The sequence below is a fragment of the Amblyomma americanum genome, chromosome 2, assembly GCF_052857255.1.
Source record: "Amblyomma americanum isolate KBUSLIRL-KWMA chromosome 2, ASM5285725v1, whole genome shotgun sequence".
NCBI classification, from domain to species: domain Eukaryota; kingdom Metazoa; phylum Arthropoda; class Arachnida; order Ixodida; family Ixodidae; genus Amblyomma; species Amblyomma americanum.
Window position 1 is genome coordinate 14843528 of NC_135498.1, and position 17511 is coordinate 14861038.

Sequence of the window (17511 nt, forward strand, 5' to 3'; positions counted from 1 at the left end):
TGTGGCCTAGTATTCACCTTTTCTGGGTTGAAGCACTTTTAAAGGCGGGTTTTTGACTTCACCTTCTGCATACCAAAAACACTTTAGCAATGGCACTCTCTGGCCAAGTTACATTTGTTCCATTAGAAATCAAATCATTGCCATCACTTTCGAAGCCTTCTTGTTTTGTACCTAGTGCGCAAGCTGTCACAGCTAGCACGCCTGTTTGCGCTGGCAAACTGATGCAAACATTTAAATGCTAGCAATTTGAATGCTAAAAAATTGATGCAGCCGCCACGGTGGCTCAGTGGTTATGGTGCTCAGCTGCTGACCCAAAAGACGGGGGTTTGAGCCCGGCCGCAGCGGTCGAATTTTGATGGAGGCTAAATTCTAGAGGCCCATGTACTGTGCGATGTCAGTGGATGTTGAAGAACCCCAGGTGGTCGAAATTTCCGGAGCCCTCAACTATGGTGTCCCTCATAGCCTGAGTCACTTTGGGACGTTAAAGCTTCATAAACCATAAACCATAACAAATTGATGCGAACAGATTGAAATATTGCTGGATTGGACCAAACATTAACAGAGTCCACAATAATCTTGAAAAAGCAAATATGTTTACTGCCTCACAGCCTCTGAGCATTCTGTGTCGCAAAACTGTGCTCAGTCAGCCTTTTGCTGATTGATTCTTGTAGAGGCTAATTGGAGTAACGTGTATGCACAGACTAATATGTTGCTAATGTACAAACTTGTGCAGCTCGCACAGTTTTCAGTGTTTAGAATGTGGTATAGGCAATTAGGTGGCATCAGAACAGATGTCAGATCAGAGCCACGTAAATAAAATGGCCGCTCTCGTTTGTGTTTTCCTTCTCACAGGTGAATGAAGCAGCTGGCCTAGACAAAGCAGCAGGGGCCGCAGGCTCTCACATGGCCGCCGCAGCAGTCAACAAGAAGGATGCGGAGGTGGCTGCTGTTCTTGAGGAGGAGAATGAAGTGGAAGGTGGCCACAACCACAAGGCACTGCCAGCCAAGTCTGCAAACAATGGACAGGAGTTTTTGCTTGGGCCTGGAAATGCTAAACTACCGCGGGCCAAGGTGGGGCGCCCGAACCAGCAACAGCTGGGTGTTGGAGGAGGAGGAGGAGGGGGTGACGACGACTTGGATTACGGCAACGCTGGTGAGTCTGATGTGCAACAGCTGCCATTGGCCTTCTCTGTGGGCGGGGTTCCTTTGTTGTAATTGTTATAAAACTGCAACTCAAAACTGTGGCATGCTCACTGTGGCCTAAGTCTGGTGGCTGGCAGGTGAAAGTGCCCCCATAAGCTGTAGTTTTTGCTACCTACAGCCGCAGCATGCAATTTCCAAGTGGGCAGTTCTGTAGCTACAGCCATTGCCCAGTCCTTAGATTTGTCTTCATGGCAAGCACCGCTGATATAACAGCAAAAGCTTGCAACTACATACTCAGGTCCAGACAAGAATGTTGAGATTGATTAAGCTAAACCAGAACTAGAGAACCATCTCTTGAAAACTGCATGAAGCCAGATTGAAATTTTTCCTCTTGTAATTTTTGTGCTGGTGCTTGTTATTAGTTGTAGTTCCCTGTAGCTTTTACAAAACTTTCTCCTGAGAAGCCTAGCCTTTTTCCTTCTGTAAATGGCCGACGTTGTGGAGGTATCTGCTGTACAAAACACAAACAAACAAAGTTTCTGGCTTTTTTCCAAGCATGCTCCTGCTGAGAAATTACTTTGTGGTGCTAGACCTTGTGGCATGACAGCCAGTTTGAAGAAAAGCTGCACAAAAAATGTTGTTTTTGTGCTAGTGTGCTGTTTAACTGGCTGGAAAAAAAAAAGTTTTTGATAGTGATGAGCTGACTGGAATATTTCTGTTCTTCCTAAGCTTTTTCCAAAGTGCTACCTGTTTAGATCAGCTAGATTGTATTTTGAACTCTATTGAAACTCTGTTGATTGCATAGAAAAAAAAAAGATAACATTTCTCTTTATGGCTTCTTAGTATGTGGCATGAAGTACTTTTGGCAGATCCAAATGAATCCAAAGTATGGAGCTTTAGCAAAAGCTTATTGAGCTCTTCAACCATTTTACTGAATGAGGCTAGAGCTTGTCACCAAACTGGCAATAAAAGCAGTAGCTGATGTCTACAAGGAAGTGTAGATTGCAAGGTATGATTTGTGGTGTGTGGTGTGCTAGCATATATGTACTGGATTTTGGCAGCTGATGGCCCCTCATAAATGTGTAATGCTTGATTCCTTGAAATTAAGTTCTGGCTGCCTGGAGCACTGCATTAAAAAGGAAAATGGGTATAAAAAACATCTTTTACTATCCCCGTAGTGTACTACTAAGATTAGCTTTTGGGAACAGCCACGTCAACCGATTAGACATTTGTTAGACATCTCAGAGGCACACGTCTTCTGATTTCTTTCTGTGAAACTGCAAAGAATATGGGTGCACTTCAATTGTCAAGGAGTTTATCAATTCATTGTCACTGTTATTGAAATCAAGTTTCTTTGTTATCGTAGCCGAGAATTGAGCCTAAGCGCCTCAATTCTCTAGATTCTGTTGAACAGTTTTGCTTTTGCATTTTTTGTGTATCACCATGTTTTATACCACAAGTGCTCAGGGAAAAGTTGAATTGTCTTGTGGTAGTTTTTTAAATGGTACACCCATCAGGTGCACTGTACTGCTAATTTTATTTCATGCTTGAAAGCTGCAGGCACAGATTCCCACTGGAAGTTCTGTTAGCCCATTGTGCCTTCGGCGGTGCGGGCAGGGTACTTTATTTTTATTTATTTTTTCTGCCTAAACTAATCTCTGTAAGTTCTGTTGGCTGCGTGGCAGTTGCACTCTTGAGCCTGTTATACTTGTGGCACAGGCAGAGGCTCTTTTATTTTTATTCTTTTTCATGTCTCACTATAATTTATATGACAGACATTAGCTTGGTTCAAGCCAGTTATTATGCAATGACCGATTTCATCTGAGTAGAGGAGCACGGCTCACTTTTCGCTCATAATTCTGCTCTCTTCCTTTGTTGCACAAGTAGCTCGAACAGTTTCAGCTACATATCGCATCCATTTGGTTTTTGCTTGGGTGCTAGTCTCTTCCGAGCCATGTGTAATATGGCTAGTGCCCGAAGCATATCTGGTGGTGCCAAGTCTCATGTGCAAAGGAGGCAAACATGTCAGGAAGATCTCTGTGCACTGAGAACTGTGCGTGCTGCTGGTGAGAAGATTCTAAGAACAAATTGCAATTGCGTTTTTGATGCAAATGGCTGGCTATGTCCTGTGCAAAGCAGAAAGGAGGAGTTCATCTTTGTGTCAGGAAGCTTCAGTTTGCCTTTGCTGTCTAAGGCTTGTTTGAATAATTTATCTTCATTAATGTCCATCTTGTGTGCCTTGGACGCCATTTGCCTGTAAGGCATTGCATAGCAGAAAATGCATCATGTCTGTCTTTGGAGAATGGTTGGCGGCTGAGCTAGGGACTTACAGAGGTGGTGCTGACAGTCGGGTGCTTGCTTGACCAAAACAGCAGTCAAGGATGATGATGCAGCAGAGGACCAAGAGGACGACGGTCCATTTGGTGCAGTTGGAGACTTGGGACGAGGAAAGCCAATGCCAGATGCGGCCGATTTTGATGACCAGGTGACGAAGCTTGTGGCTTCCACTGGCATGGCAGTGCTCTGGCAATATGCTTTCCTGCTTCCTGCTTGCTTGCATGCAGTCTTGGTTTTTCATTCTTTGTTTCGTATAGTGCTGAGGGAGCCATTAAATTTTGTTTCTGTCATGCTGCTGGTTCCTTCCATCTTTGCCCTCTGCACTTGTTGAAGCTGGCATGTCCTTCCTTTTATTTAAGTTTAATTAACATCTCTGGTTTTCCTTAGTGGTGGTACCCGCTGCGAGTGTCGGTAGCTTTAATATTGCTTCCTTCTGGTGCAAGCCTTTTCCTTTCTGTTGTTTCCAGTCTGTTCTTTCTAACACTGTCATAGCTGCTGAAGATCCCTGTGTACCTTGCCACTTCTGTTTCCACTTTTGTGCTGGTAGTTTAACTCTCCTGGCATGTACCCAGTCTGGTCCTGTGACTAGTTGCTATTATATTTTCCAGCATTCGAAATACCTTCTGGATAATGAGAACTGCTAAGCAATCACTTTTCCTGCAACCTCCATGAAGTGGCTTTTGAAGCAATACGTTCTGGTGTAATTTTGTTCTGGATTTGTGTGCCTGTTACTAAGTTTAACTTGTCACCTTTCATTGCTGAAGGGTTGCAGCGCAACACAACTTGTGTGTCAACTTGTGTCAGTTTTTTTTTTCTGTGTTACGCTCTAATTCTTCGTCATGGGTCAACAACTAGCCCTTACTCATACCCTAGCGAACCTTTCATTGCGCCTTCAACTTTACTGCCTTGACTTACTGTGCACTGCTGTTTGCACTTAAGCAGCATTTTTTGTTGCTCCTTTACCCACAAATCTTATCTCTGTCTGTACTATCATTTATATGTTTCTTTTAGGTTGTGTTGAGGCATTAGATTCTGTTAGGTGCAATTGATATGCTGGTTTAAAAGCATGGGGTGAATGAGCAGCTCAAAAATCGTCCTTCCTTGGTAAGGGAGACACTGCTATGCGCTCTTTGTAATGAGACCGTAAAATTGTTACAGATGACAGCAAAAGTCACGTAAGGATTTGTTATGTTTTATCTTAATTGGTTTTAGAGGGTTTAATGTCTCGAAGCTACTCAGGCTATGAGGGACGTCATACTGGAGGTGTCCAGATAATTTAGACCACCTGGAGTTCTTTAACGTACACTGACATCGCACAGTACACGGGCTTTTTATCTCAATAATAGGCATTTCACCCATGCGCACAGGGAATCAAGTATAGTTCTCTGAACTACCTTCAGCGTCTTGTCAGTAGGAATCACATTCGTATATGTGGACTGGATAAGCACGGGTATTAGACTTAGGCAGACATACAGGTTTCGAACAGGTGTTATCTTGTTGCCACTTCTTACTAATAGCTACACTAACATTTGAAATTTTGCCTGCCCATCCTCAATAGTTCTTTAAACCTTGATGATTGTGCCAAGAAGCAGTGCTCCTGTTTTTAAACATGTGTTGGCTCCAGATACATTACCATGCCCTACCTTTGAGAATGTGATTAAACTTGTTGCATTTTGAATGGGTGCATGAAAGGTTCAGTTTCACCATATGCACTTGGATGTGCAAGTCCCCGCTCGAGCACTGGGCCACTGGCACTGAGCATTTTACTTTGCAGGGCGCCGAGGTTGACCCTCAACAACTACAGCAGCAGCAGCCAAACAACCTTCATGAAGATGGCATTGCGGCCAACCCCAAGTAGTGGTACACCATGCTGCTTTTATGTCCTAATTCTTTTTTGTGTTTTTTTTTGTCTCCACTGGGCTTGGCACAGCTGGAAAAAAGAAAGAGCAAAGTGGCGTGAGTGTACAGTTAATCGGTGAAACAAGCCAAACTTGACTACATGGTGTTGTGGGCCTGACCCGGTGGGAACAAGCCAAGAATTGTGTCTGAGTGCTGTTGCGAGTGAGTGATAGGTAAAGCCATTTTGCTGGAGTGTGTGATTTTGTGGAAGGAGTCGAAGAGGAGGCATCCCCCGGAGACCGTGTTGTCTTCAAGAGGCCAGTCTGCATGCTGAAACGCTGACTGGACCAGACACTTGGATGCCATTCCTTTGTAATTGTATACAAGGCATTTGGTTTTTGAAGCATTTCTTTTTTGGACCCGCCAACATGCTTCAGTGCCGAAGTCTCATGGACAGCAGAGTGCATTTCTTAGGTACGGTTCCTTGCTTCTACGGTGCACTTTTTCTTCAAACCTGGACCGAGATTTTTGTGGGTATTGGGGGGACTCTTTTTTTGAGAGCAGTTGTATGCAATAATACTATGTGCTTGTTTGTTTCTTGTTGTGCTCGCTTTTTTTTGCTTGCTTTCTTGTTCCTTATATACGAAGATCAACATTAAAGGCTCTCTTCGGTGATCAAAGAAGTACCATATTTTGCTTCAGCTTCCTGCTTACAGCAGTTGGCTGAGGGTGTTATTTGTCAGTAATCTTTCTTGATCCTTCAGCAACAGGTGGGATTAGCGTTTTATAGTATTAAGCATTAAGCACAAAGCATTAAGGAAAACTTGACCACTAGCACTTCATGATTGGTGTTGCTGAATTAAAGTCCACACAGCTTTCATTGTATGGCAGCAGACTGTTATAAATATCTGCCGTGCGTTGCATTTTGTGATAGCACATCTTTGAGATTGAATGTTGAAAAAGCTTGCTTCAGTTAGCAGCAAAGTGACTCGTGGTAGATGCATAACATGACAAAATTAGTTTATTGCACAACACAGTTTATGTACGTTTTAAGCATGCACAAAAATGCTATTGTACACATAACTTGAAACAGAAATGTTCAACAAACTCAAGCTCAAAAGAACAACAAAAGGCAAGCAACATTGTTATGATAAAACAAGGCAAAAGTGTGCATCACAGCTGAGGTAAACACAGTCAGGAACAAGGAAACATTTGAGATTGCTGACACGCTGTGTGCAAACACTATACACATTGCTAAACATTTTATGTACTAGAGACATACTAGGTATGTTATTTGAGGTTAGATGTTAGCCCAGCACTTCATCATAGCTTCACAAGTAAGGCTTGTGTGAATGGTGTTCACTGGTGTTCACATTAAAGCTCACATGCAGTAAAAAGGCTAGGCATGCAGGCACTTGGTCATGTAGCAATGTACTGCTCAAGAACACAATGTTATATGCTCGCTGGTGGCTACTACATCTGTGCTCTCTAATTTCAGTGAACTTTGTGGTGACAAGTTAAAGGGTTAATTCACAGCAAGATAAATGGACTGAAGCTTTAGTTTTACTGGGATACTGTTTTGCAATGCAGGAAGGGTTTTTATAGAATGTGCTGCAAAAAATTATTTCTTTATTTTATTTATTATTTATTCTTGCAGTAAAGTTTGTGTAGTATTGCCACGCGAACAAATACACGATGCGTTTATTCCATCTTGAGAGAGGAAAAGCAGAGCAAGTAGGGAAATCTATTATCACTGGGAACAGAGCTTGGTATTGTTCATTCATTGTTAGGCACAAGATGTGTTCCACCACATTGTAAGCACATTATAAGAACCCTTACAGCCAGCACTAATGATAAGACCATTGCATTCACCCAGTTTCAATGCAAACCTTTGGTTCTATTGTGCACTTTGGTTGTGGTGCTTCAGCATGGTTTTGGGCTTGGCATCTAATACTAGTGGACATGCTGTTTTAGAAAAAAAGGTGCATTTTGGTGAGATAAGCATTCAGTTTCTATTTGGAGGCATTGTGAAAAACTTTTTTTGCTCACTATTTTTTGCTAAGGGAAGCTTTTTCTGTTATACATGAAAATAACTTTTTGTTTTATATCAGCAGTAACATTTTTTTTTGCTTGAAGCATGCATATGTGCTATGCTGGCTGACCCTTTGTTTTCTTAAAGCAGTGCCTGTGCAGCATACGTGCATGATTATGTCATAAGCCCGTTGTGAAGAATGAAAATGTTTTGTGACAGTCTCAATTGCATTTAAGGTGTGAGAACACATACCTGCATAGTTGAATTGATACCACACTTAGAGGGACCACATAACTCAGAAAGTAGCAAACAGGCATTGGAAACAAGGGTCAGAAGCCTGTATTGCCTACTGCAGTAGAGTTGCATATAGTATTCAGTACCCTATTTTTCTTGCTGAACTTAGACGCTTACGGTTCCTTGCTTTATATGCAAATTATGTTGAGCATATTTTTTCTTTTTTGATGTTTGATGACAGAAACCAACATTTAACACCATGACAGAATATGCAGCATGCCAGGCCTTAAGTGAGAGCTATTACTTCATTTCAGTTATGAGGGATATGTTGAAATGTAAAAGCCAAATGTGTTTTGCAAGGGAACAGGCTCAACTTTGTCATTGTTACATATCCAATTTTTTTTCATGAATGACTTTAGTGAAACAAAGATGAATGACCTATTTATCAGGCTGATACATAATGCACAATTTTATCATCATCCTCTCTAGAAAAATTAGTAGTGAATTTCAGTTTGAAAATTTTTGAAAGATTGGGTGTGTTTTATAGTGCAAGCAGATTGCATAAGTGCGCATGCCAGCGGTGACCACCGCAGATGCAAGCACGAGTGGATTTGTGAGAAAAAGAGTGTGAAAGGGGAATGGTGTTTAAATTTCTACACCGTCCCCACTGAACAGCTCTGTACTTGCCCAACTCCAGTGATATAGCGAATGAGGGAAGCATTTAAGTTTTGGCCTAACTATCTTCACAGAAAAAGTGAATAATTCTGGAAAGAACATTGCAGTCTTTGAACCACAAATATTAAATAAAAAATATTGGCGCAGTTTTTGTGTTTTGTGACAGATGTCGACATGGTCCCCGTCTTAAGTGCAGCGCATGCTAAGCACTAGCACGCATGTTCCCCGTCTTTCTGATGGCTGCCGACAGCCTCAGTGTAGAAAAGTGCAACATAGGGAAACCAACTTATTTTGGAAAAGGCGGTGTTGTCCAAATGTATGTAAAGTGGTCATTTCTTCTTCGTTAATGCATGCAGAAAAAATGCCACTTGAGCACATGCAAGGAACCACCGATTCACTTGGGTGGTTTAACTTCGTACTAACAGATTGGGTGTGTATAGCAGCAAACAAATAGGCAGACGATTCCGCCCATTTAATCTCGTCTGCAGTATTTACATACCAACGCTATAATGTTTTCAGAGTAGCGTGGTTATCGGAGCAGTTCAGTATAAATTTTGTGTGGCTACTACCTATATCTGAGGAGTGCCAGAAGGTGACCGGTTTAGGCATCCGGTCTCAGTGGAAGACTTTGGTGTGCACAAAAGCACACAGGTCTGGCAGCAGCGAGCCCGTCCACTTCGGAGAGCGCTCTAGTCTGCGTCAGGTCGGCTTGTAGGACGGAGCGTCACAGTGGCCGTGGTCAGAATGGCCGGCACCATTCAGGAAGCTGTTGGGCGCTTCTCGAATGGTTTACGTGTACTGTCCTCGTCGCACCAGGGGGCGCCAGCGAGGCTGGGCGGTCCGTTCGGAGGTCCGCTGGTAGGCGCGCCCTCTGTCACGCGGTAACGGAATCATCTCCGCTCGGAGCAGACGCCGTCCTTGCAGGCCTGGCAGAGCTCGGCGTTGTGCGGGTTGCGTGGTTTGCCTGGCCTTCGGTTCTTGTGGATGGGTGGCTGCTGGAAGCCATAGTAGACCTGGCCCACCCGATTGTAGATGTTCACCAGCACCTGCGAAGGGTCGACAATAGTGTTGGTCACCCTGCTACGGGTTACGCCACGGCTCTCGCGGCAGCGTGGTGTGGTCACAATGGCTGACTGCAGAGCACTTTGGAACCTGCTGTGGAATCTTTTCTGTCCCTCCCTCTCATTTTCATTCCTCGCAGTGGGGTTGAGGTGTGCACTCAAAAGTGGGACAGCTGCTGCACCTCTTTTTTTTCTACCCTGCCAGTTGCCAACCAACCTACTGAAATTGCTCGCGGAAAAACCCTCCCAGACTACCACGAAACTTGAGTGCCGAGAGTGTAGTTGCATGGCGCCATCAGCGGGAATTCGCCGGCGTCAGCGGTACTCATGTGGGCTATAAATTTAATCCATCGCATATAATGACAGTTTGTTATCTAGTTTATCGAGAACTACACCGTGCAGTTGTCCATCTGCTCATGTGTGCAGAATCTTCGCATTGTTAGCGGTAAAAGTGGCACAGTAAAACCAGAGTCTTAAAACGGCACAGTAAGTGGTACCTCGCCACATGACATGTGCGGCTTCGAATCAATGGCAGAAATTGTTTTGTGTTCGCGTTCGCGTTTCCCCTCCGGCCTAATTTTGACACGCCTCGGTTGTTAAAAAAATCAAATTCTGAATAAAAATTGCTGCAAAATATGAATTGCAGCTGTTTTCATGGGGAAAAAAAAAGCTTGTGTACCTTCGGGGATTGCGTACCTACTCGTTCCCATGTTTATTCCAGAACACCCAGTACTAGCATGTACAGCCTTTGTCGCAAGTTTGAAGAGCCCAAGGTGAAAGTTTTGAGTGATGCTACGTGGATCGTTACACATCACCAAGGTTCCTAATGGGGAGTTTCAGAATAGGGGGACCCTATCGGCTAGTGGGATATGGGAATAGTGAGGCGCCAGTGCACATGCGCAGAGTAACCTGAGGGGCGTTAATGTGCTGCGCATGCTCACAGGCACCCCCCTATTCCCCTATCCCTAAATCAATAGGGTCTCCCTAAACGGAACTGCACAGCTTGGACTGAATACCTTCAACAAAGGCTGTACCCGATTTCCTTTCTCTCTCCTCTTAGCTACCGCCTGCTTCCCCTTTTGGTGCAGTTCAGGTGTACGCCCAGAGTGGGACTGCTACCCTACTTTCCGTTTCCTTCGGCGCATCCTGCAACTTCCTTGTTCGCCTTCGCCGCGAGACAGCAGTGTCTAACAGGGCAGAACCCTTTGCGGTGTCTTAGCGGGAGGAACAGCGGCTGCTGACCTTGACCACCTCCTCCGGGTACCACATGGCCGGCTCGTAGCGGCCCACCTTGCACTTGTCGCACTGCTGGCCGTACAGTTTGAAGGTGACCAGGCCCTCGCCGTGGCTCGTCAGCAGGAACCAGAACGAGATGCGCCCCTTCATCGACGTCCAGCCGTGGCCGCACTCCTACACGAGAGGGACGGACATTGTATTCCGGAGGGGTTCTACATTGACAGTGAACTGTTTAAATCCTACCAGTTACTCGAAGCTCCTGATAGAAATCTAGCCTCGACCTGTTGCCAGTTGCCGGAGTCTGCCTGTGGCCTAAGAAGCGGCTAGCTATCGGCGGTTTCCTGGAACTTGAGTTCACGTTTTGAGCAGTCCTGAGTAGTATTCCTCAATTCCATGAGTTGCGCCGAGTCAGCTGACTTTCGAGTTTTGGGCGAATCGGAGTGCCGTATTTGGTGCTCGGAGCCTGTGAGTATTTTCTCAAATGGTCTGACAAAAAGAACTCTGGTTCTGAACAACGGCCGGGAGCGTGCTCCGATGCAGTCACTCCACTGGCTTCGACTGCGGTCTGGAAGATCATTGTGTGGATCATAGTTAATGCTATGCATATGCATGCGACTACGTGCTACAACACGAAATTGTCACAAACATGAAGGGTAAACGAATTTGTTGACTGACTGAATGTTGGGTTGTTTCGATTTCTGTTTCACTATTCCGGCCCTTGTCAGTTTAGTTCTTTACACGCCGCGCGGAGTCACTGCCACGAACGACGATCCTGGCAACTATTCCTACAGACACTTTCTCGCAACGTTTCTGTTTTGTCAGTGCACAGCCTCAAGAAGCGTTGTTCTGAGGTGGCAGTAGTTAACAAAAAAAAGACAATTTAATGTATTCCGGCGGCGTTTGCCTCAGCAGTCGCCGACATTTTTTCCGCATTGAAAACCTCGCCAGTTTACCATTGCTGTCGGCCATCCTCGCTCACTTTCCTCCAATATAGTTTTGTTTGTTTGGTCGAAATTTCCGGAGCCCTTCACTACGGCGTCTCTCATAGCCTGAGTCGCTTTGGGACGTTAAACCCTCATAAACCAAACCAGTTCTTTGTTAATCTACATTTCGCGGGAAGGAGCCGCTGACAGTGTCTGCACTTGGGGCATGCGGTGCGCGGCGAAGATATTCGCGCGCACATTTAGAGCGAGAACTCGACTCCTCCCGGTACATCTTCCGATTTCGATGTGGATGAGACAATGACCTTCAATGCCTCACAAGGTCAAACCGAACTTAACTGCGTGGTGGTATGGCCCAAGCTATGGTTGTATGACCACGTGATCATATGTTTATGACCATTGGGTGCCTGACCTTGACATTTGGTTCGAGACAGTGGAAACCATGCTTAACAGAGCTTTCGCTCGTATAACAAGGTTCAAGCCACGTGGAACCCCAGCTTTTTTCTGCAATGGCCATTGCAGAAAAAAGGAGAAAAGTTTGGAGGTGCGCACCTCGCAGCAGAAGCGCACTTTGGCCGAGTCGACGAACGTCTGCCAGTTGACGCCGATGGGGCGCTGCACCACGGGTAACAGGTACCAGGACTGGGGCACGTACTGCGAGAAGAGCTTCTGGAACTCTGCCTGCCACACCTGCTCCATGCCACTGCAAGCAGAAGAACGAGGAAAACTGTTCAGTTCGTGACAGTGCCCCAGGTCATCGCGGTACAAAAGCCACTCGCGCTAACTGGATCACTGAAATGCGGCATGCACAAGAGTACAGCTCATAGATTGCGTGTTCGCCTGCTGTAGTTCCCAGGAGACGGAATTGCTGGACGCCTGTTTTTTTCACCGGAGTTTCTCAACTGGCAGGATCAGAAAATTGGAAATCAATAAATGGGGAGGTATGATATGTGCTCTTATTCATTGGACGTCGAGCATACCACACATTTAGTAGAGTGCTATAGTAACGCCTTGTACGACAAAAAATCCGGCCATCTGTTGCGGAAAGTTATTGGGTTACTTTACGTCTGCTATCGCGTTTTGCGCCTCGTACATACGCAGGACCGCGGATGCAACTGCAGTCGCATGACCGCAATGTTGTCGACGCTATCGACATATATAGGTGCCTTTATATTGTGCCTGTGTGGAAGCGTGCCTCAAAAATATCGGAAACGGGGCAAGTCATACGCGAAGAGCAGACTGAAAAGTCTTGAGTTTGAATGCTAGCGTATTTAATTATAATTGCAGAAAAAACAGCGAATAAAAGCCCAAGAAAATCCCTGCAGGGAACGCTCAAATGCGGGAAGCATACGGGCTCACAGTCCGTTACAGGAGTCGTGCAAAGAAGCGCTCTGTCGGATGAAGTGTTCCATTACGTGCGTTTCTTAGTGAGCTCACAGTATAGGCGCATGCTGTAAGCAGTGAAAAAAGAAAAAAAAAAACGGGTAGCGTTCGTTCTCTATACATCAACGCTGACGGCGTGAAGTCCTAGATATGCCTGCATGTCTGCGATCTCACGCCATCAGTGTTCGCGGCGCCCCTCTGCATCTGTCAGCTTACGGCTGGGTCTAACGGAACGTGCATTCGCGCCAGAAGCGAAGAATTGCAAGCGTTTTTACAACTCCATATACACTGCACTATTAACGAGAAAAACTCGAAGCTCGCGGTCAGAGGTGGATTGCCTTAATCTTTGAGTGCATAATACACTCGAACTAGAGTTGCAACCGTCTTCCGGAACCTGTCCTCTTCCCGCAGAAGTCAGCATGTATTAGAAACCGCGGATTCGGCTGTAGTGGCAAATGTTACGGCGCAAGGATGCACAAAAATGAATATTGACACCCTCGTTTCATTAACCCATTTCTGCTGGAAAAAACTGCCTAAGAGGAGTTACTTTTTCAAAGGGGTCCTCTTTCTGCGGTGTTCGCGTCTGAGAAAACGAGGTCACACAATGAGCTTCAAGAAAACCAGCGGGGCTTTCCAAAGATGCGCATAAAAGTGCGATGCCACTCTTCAAAAGTGGTAAAGAACCCCTCCTGCACATCTTCAATTATTTTCGCATTTTTATATTCGCATTTGAAATATGCTGTTAGCATTTCGTAAGTCAGCGATGGCGCAGAGCGGTTGCTGGAAGTAAACGCATAACTCGGTGTTCTGCCAGTCGCAAGTCTGTGCATGCAGAGCGGCTGAGTGAACTTCGCCTGTGTTTCTTCTCCAGCAGCGAATATTTTTCTGTACTTCCTCTCACGTTTCAGTTATCCTGTTCGCGTTTAATTTGATGCTGACAGCATTTGCCCTGTTTGTTCTCGGTTCGTGTCGTGCATGCCAGGCGTGCGTACGGAGGAACTCGTCCATATTATTTGCTGACGCAATGTGGCCTGACCCATACCGCACGCCATATTTCACTCAAAACATTCGCGAGATGGCATTTACAGTGCTGCTCTGTGCATCCACCTCGCTTGTTACGAGGCACCCACATCGCACACAAGCTTGCCTATTGTAGACGTAGTTGAACAGATATATTTAATATAATAATAATTGGTTTTTGGGGAAAGGAAATGGCGCAGTATCTGTCATATCGTTGGACACCTGAACCGCGCCGTAAGGGAAGGGATAAAGGAAGGAGTGAAAGAAGAAAGGAAGAGAGCGGTGCCGTAGTGGAGGCCTCCGGAATAATTTCGACCACCTGGGGATCTTTAACGTGCACTTGCATCGCACAGCGCACGGGTTCGAACCCGGGAACTGCGGATTAGTAGCCGAGCGTCCTAACCACTGAGCCACCGCGGCGGGTCAGATATATTTAGCATAGCGCAATCCGCTGCCGTGGAGAGCCACATCGCATGCGCAGATCGCCCTAAGGACAACAGATGGCGCAAGGTGCCGGCTAGCTGCGCGCAGCGTGCCACTTGGGGACCAATCAGCGTATGCGCACTGATGTCGCGCGGAAGCGGAGGAGGAGGCTGATCGCGCTGTGCTAAATCTCTGTAAATGTCGTGGGTAACGCCGTTAACTACGACACTTCTGTCTATCCTGCCTAGCACTTTAAAGGTCTTGTTTAACTAACTGAGCTGCTGCTTGGCCGCACATGACTGTCGCTTTTGCTGAAACTAAACAAAGATAACGAAGAGGACGTGGAAGGTAGGGGGAAAGAACCAAACACGCTCGTGTCGCGGAGGCGACTCGACGAGCTAAAATTGGCGCGTTCCAGCTCGCGAACCAGTGGAAGCGGTGACGGAGACACCGCGAGTCCCACGGGGCTTCCCCGACCCGCAGTCGTGCTCCTGGGGCGCACTGTGTCAAGCGGGCACAGAGCTGCTGGGAAGCTACCGAAACGCACGACCGTGCATCGTCGCACGTCGCGTGGGGTCACGCATCTCGCCCTTGCATCCGTGTGCATGTCGCCTTCGTGTGGTCTGCTTGAGTCGACAGACTGGAGGAAAACGTCGATTAGTTCGTCTGCGTTTCGTGCCCGGCGCATTTCACGCCTGTTTACCCGAGTAAAATGCGGGGGAATAACGGTAAAAAGCGAGGGCTACGCTTTTCAGAGTTTTTGCCTGTATATTACGCTGGGAGTAGTTTACTACGTTGCTTCCCGCCTTGCCGCGGCGTGCGTATAGGGCGCCTGAGGTGACCGCGGTAGCGCGACAGCGGTGGGAAAGAAGCTCGCTAACGGTGCCCGGTGTTGTCCTCGTGCAGAACTAGGAGAGCTTCCCTCTTATTCTGCACGCAGTAAGCTACTTTACATTGCTGGCGAAGGCAAAAATTGAGGCAGATGACAGGCGGGTGACCTTTCTTTTTTTTCTTTTTTGTCTGCGGTCGTAGGCGTTTAAATGACCGGAAATGTTGCGTTAGAGAGACAAATTCAAGTGCTGCATAGTCTGAGGAGCCGCGGGTGCAAGCGCCCATTACTCTTCTAGACCTAGGCTTTTCAAATGTACCTAGGACACCCATGGCAAACAGTTATACTCATGCGGCTGCTAAGCCTAATTAGATTTAAAAGGAAAGAGGAAAAAAAGGAGCTAAAGTGTTTGATAATAGTAATTGGTTTTTTGGGGAAAGGAAATGGCGCAGTATCTGTCTCATATATCGTTGGACACCTGAACCGCGCCGTAAGGGAAGGGATAAAGGAGGGAGTGAAAGAAGAAAGGAAGAGAGAGGTGCCGTAGTGGAGGGCTCGGGAATAATTTCGGCCACCTGGGGACCTTTAACGTGCACTGACATCGCACAGCACACGGGCGCCTTAGCGTTTTTCCTCCATAAAAACGCAGCCGCCGCGGTCGGGTTCGAACCCGGGAACTCCGGATCAGTAGTCGAGCGCCCTAACCACTGAGCCACCGCGGCGGGGCTAAAGTGTTTGACGGAACCAGTTTTGACCTGTACGACGGTACACCGGATGGGGAAACCCCGGCGGCTTGTGCAGTGTGCCGCGTGTGTAGTTCACAAGTGACAGAACGCGACATGCAGGCGGCTTTTAAATGCAGTGTACATTTGTTTGTATATCTACTGAGCCGAAATATGCCTGAACACTCGCCCGGGAGCGGAGTTTACTTTTTACATTTCTTGTGCGATTATTTGTGTGTAGATTTCGTACAGTGGTCAGAAATATGAGAGGGAACAACGCTGTATTCATTTATTGATTACTACGTAACTACGTGTGACATGCATAGTTTTTGTTTTATATCTAGTTACCCTCTCGGCTTATAATATCTAAAAGTCATTCTCAAATTTATTGGAGAAATAACCAGAAAATTCGCCATTTTGTGCAAGAAGTTTATTTCTCACGTCTGTACACAGCTCTATCCTGACCTCTCTCACTATCGCATCATCTGTACTTCCCCTGCCTATCTTTTCCCAGTCCTTTTATTTGCGCTGGTCGTAGCGCGGGTGCTTAAGATAGTAGACAGTAACTGCCGGGACCAGCACGATCTTTTACTTCAATTTTTTTTCATTTATAATGAACCGCTGATATTACTCCTACTACTATATTCAGACGCGCAGTATCCTGATGCAGCTGCGGCGTTGTGTGAAGGCGGGCTGCGGCATGAATGAGGCCAAGGTTTGCGCGCAGTACGAACAGAGCAAGTTTCACAGTTTCTGTACCGAACATGCTGCCGACGGCCTTCACTTTGCCGCTTTTTTATTTGTTAGTTTCCTTTATTCCGCGGCCGTTTTTCCCACAGGCGTCACTGGTGGACTCGTCCGCGCCGTGTACTGGAATCTTGCGCCCCCCCCCCCCCCGCCCCCCCCCCCCCTGATCCGAGCAGCTGCGCGTAATTAAAGGGATTTAAGTTATACGTGCGCATGGGGAGAGCTTTTTATTGTCTTTTTAATGATAGCCTTCATGCGTCAAGCAGCGCATTGTCTGGCGTATTAACTAAACAACATGGTCACCAAAGGAATAATTGCTCATTATTATTCAGTTGACCACTACCAAAAGGCTACAAAGTAGTAACGAGAATTTACATGCTTGGTTGAAAGCTATGCGCCAACTTGGAGTATTCCATTAATACAAGCCGCCGCGGTGGCTGAGTGGTTATGGCGCTCGGCTGCCGGCCCGAAAGACGCGGGTTCGATCCCGGCCGCGGCGGTCGAATTTCGATGGAGGCGAAATTCTAGAGGCCCGTGTACTGTGCGATGTCAGTGCACGTTAAAGAACCCCAGGTGGTCACAATTTCCGGAGCCCTTCACTACGGGCGCCTCTCATAGCCTGAGTCGCTTTGGGACGTAAACCGCCATAAACCAAACCAAACCACTAATTACATTAAAGTAACACCGTTCCCGTTTCGGGTTGTTGATCAGTTCGTTTCCCGAGGCCGTCTTGAAGCGTCAGAGCGACTGCCATGTACAGGCGGTGGCCCTGGGTTCGATGCCCGAAGCTGAACGAATTTTTGTTCAAATGCGGACACACTGACAAATCTGTGTATATTTCTTTTGTAGCTGCACGGCAGCGCTCAGGTAAGTGCTAACGATTAATTAT

At 46.4% G+C, this 17511-nt stretch overlaps 2 protein-coding genes across 14 annotated transcripts in view; one reads left to right on the forward strand and one right to left on the reverse strand.

Moving 5' to 3' along the window:
* LOC144120632 (uncharacterized) overlaps positions 1-6002 on the forward strand; it is a 32982-nt gene extending 26980 nt beyond the window's left edge. For 9 of the 13 annotated variants that reach the window (XM_077653235.1, XM_077653228.1, XM_077653232.1 and 6 more), the window contains 3 exons: positions 853-1153; positions 3516-3628; positions 5255-5916. In XM_077653235.1, coding sequence (XP_077509361.1) covers positions 853-1153; positions 3516-3628; positions 5255-5338 — 498 coding nt within the window. In that variant the 3' untranslated portion in view covers positions 5339-5916. Of the gene's footprint in view, positions 1-852; positions 1154-3515; positions 3629-4638; positions 4698-5254 lie in introns of those variants that run through there. The other 4 variants (XM_077653238.1, XM_077653240.1, XM_077653241.1 and 1 more) reach the window with 3 other exon arrangements.
* Positions 6003-6318: 316 nt separating this feature from the next.
* Positions 6319-17511, reverse strand: part of LOC144120635 (receptor-transporting protein 4-like) — a 47679-nt gene continuing 36486 nt past the window's right edge. Inside the window, 3 exon segments of the mRNA XM_077653247.1 lie at positions 6319-9306; positions 10564-10731; positions 12051-12201. Of these exon segments, the coding sequence (XP_077509373.1) occupies positions 9151-9306; positions 10564-10731; positions 12051-12201 (475 nt within the window). The 3' untranslated portion in view covers positions 6319-9150.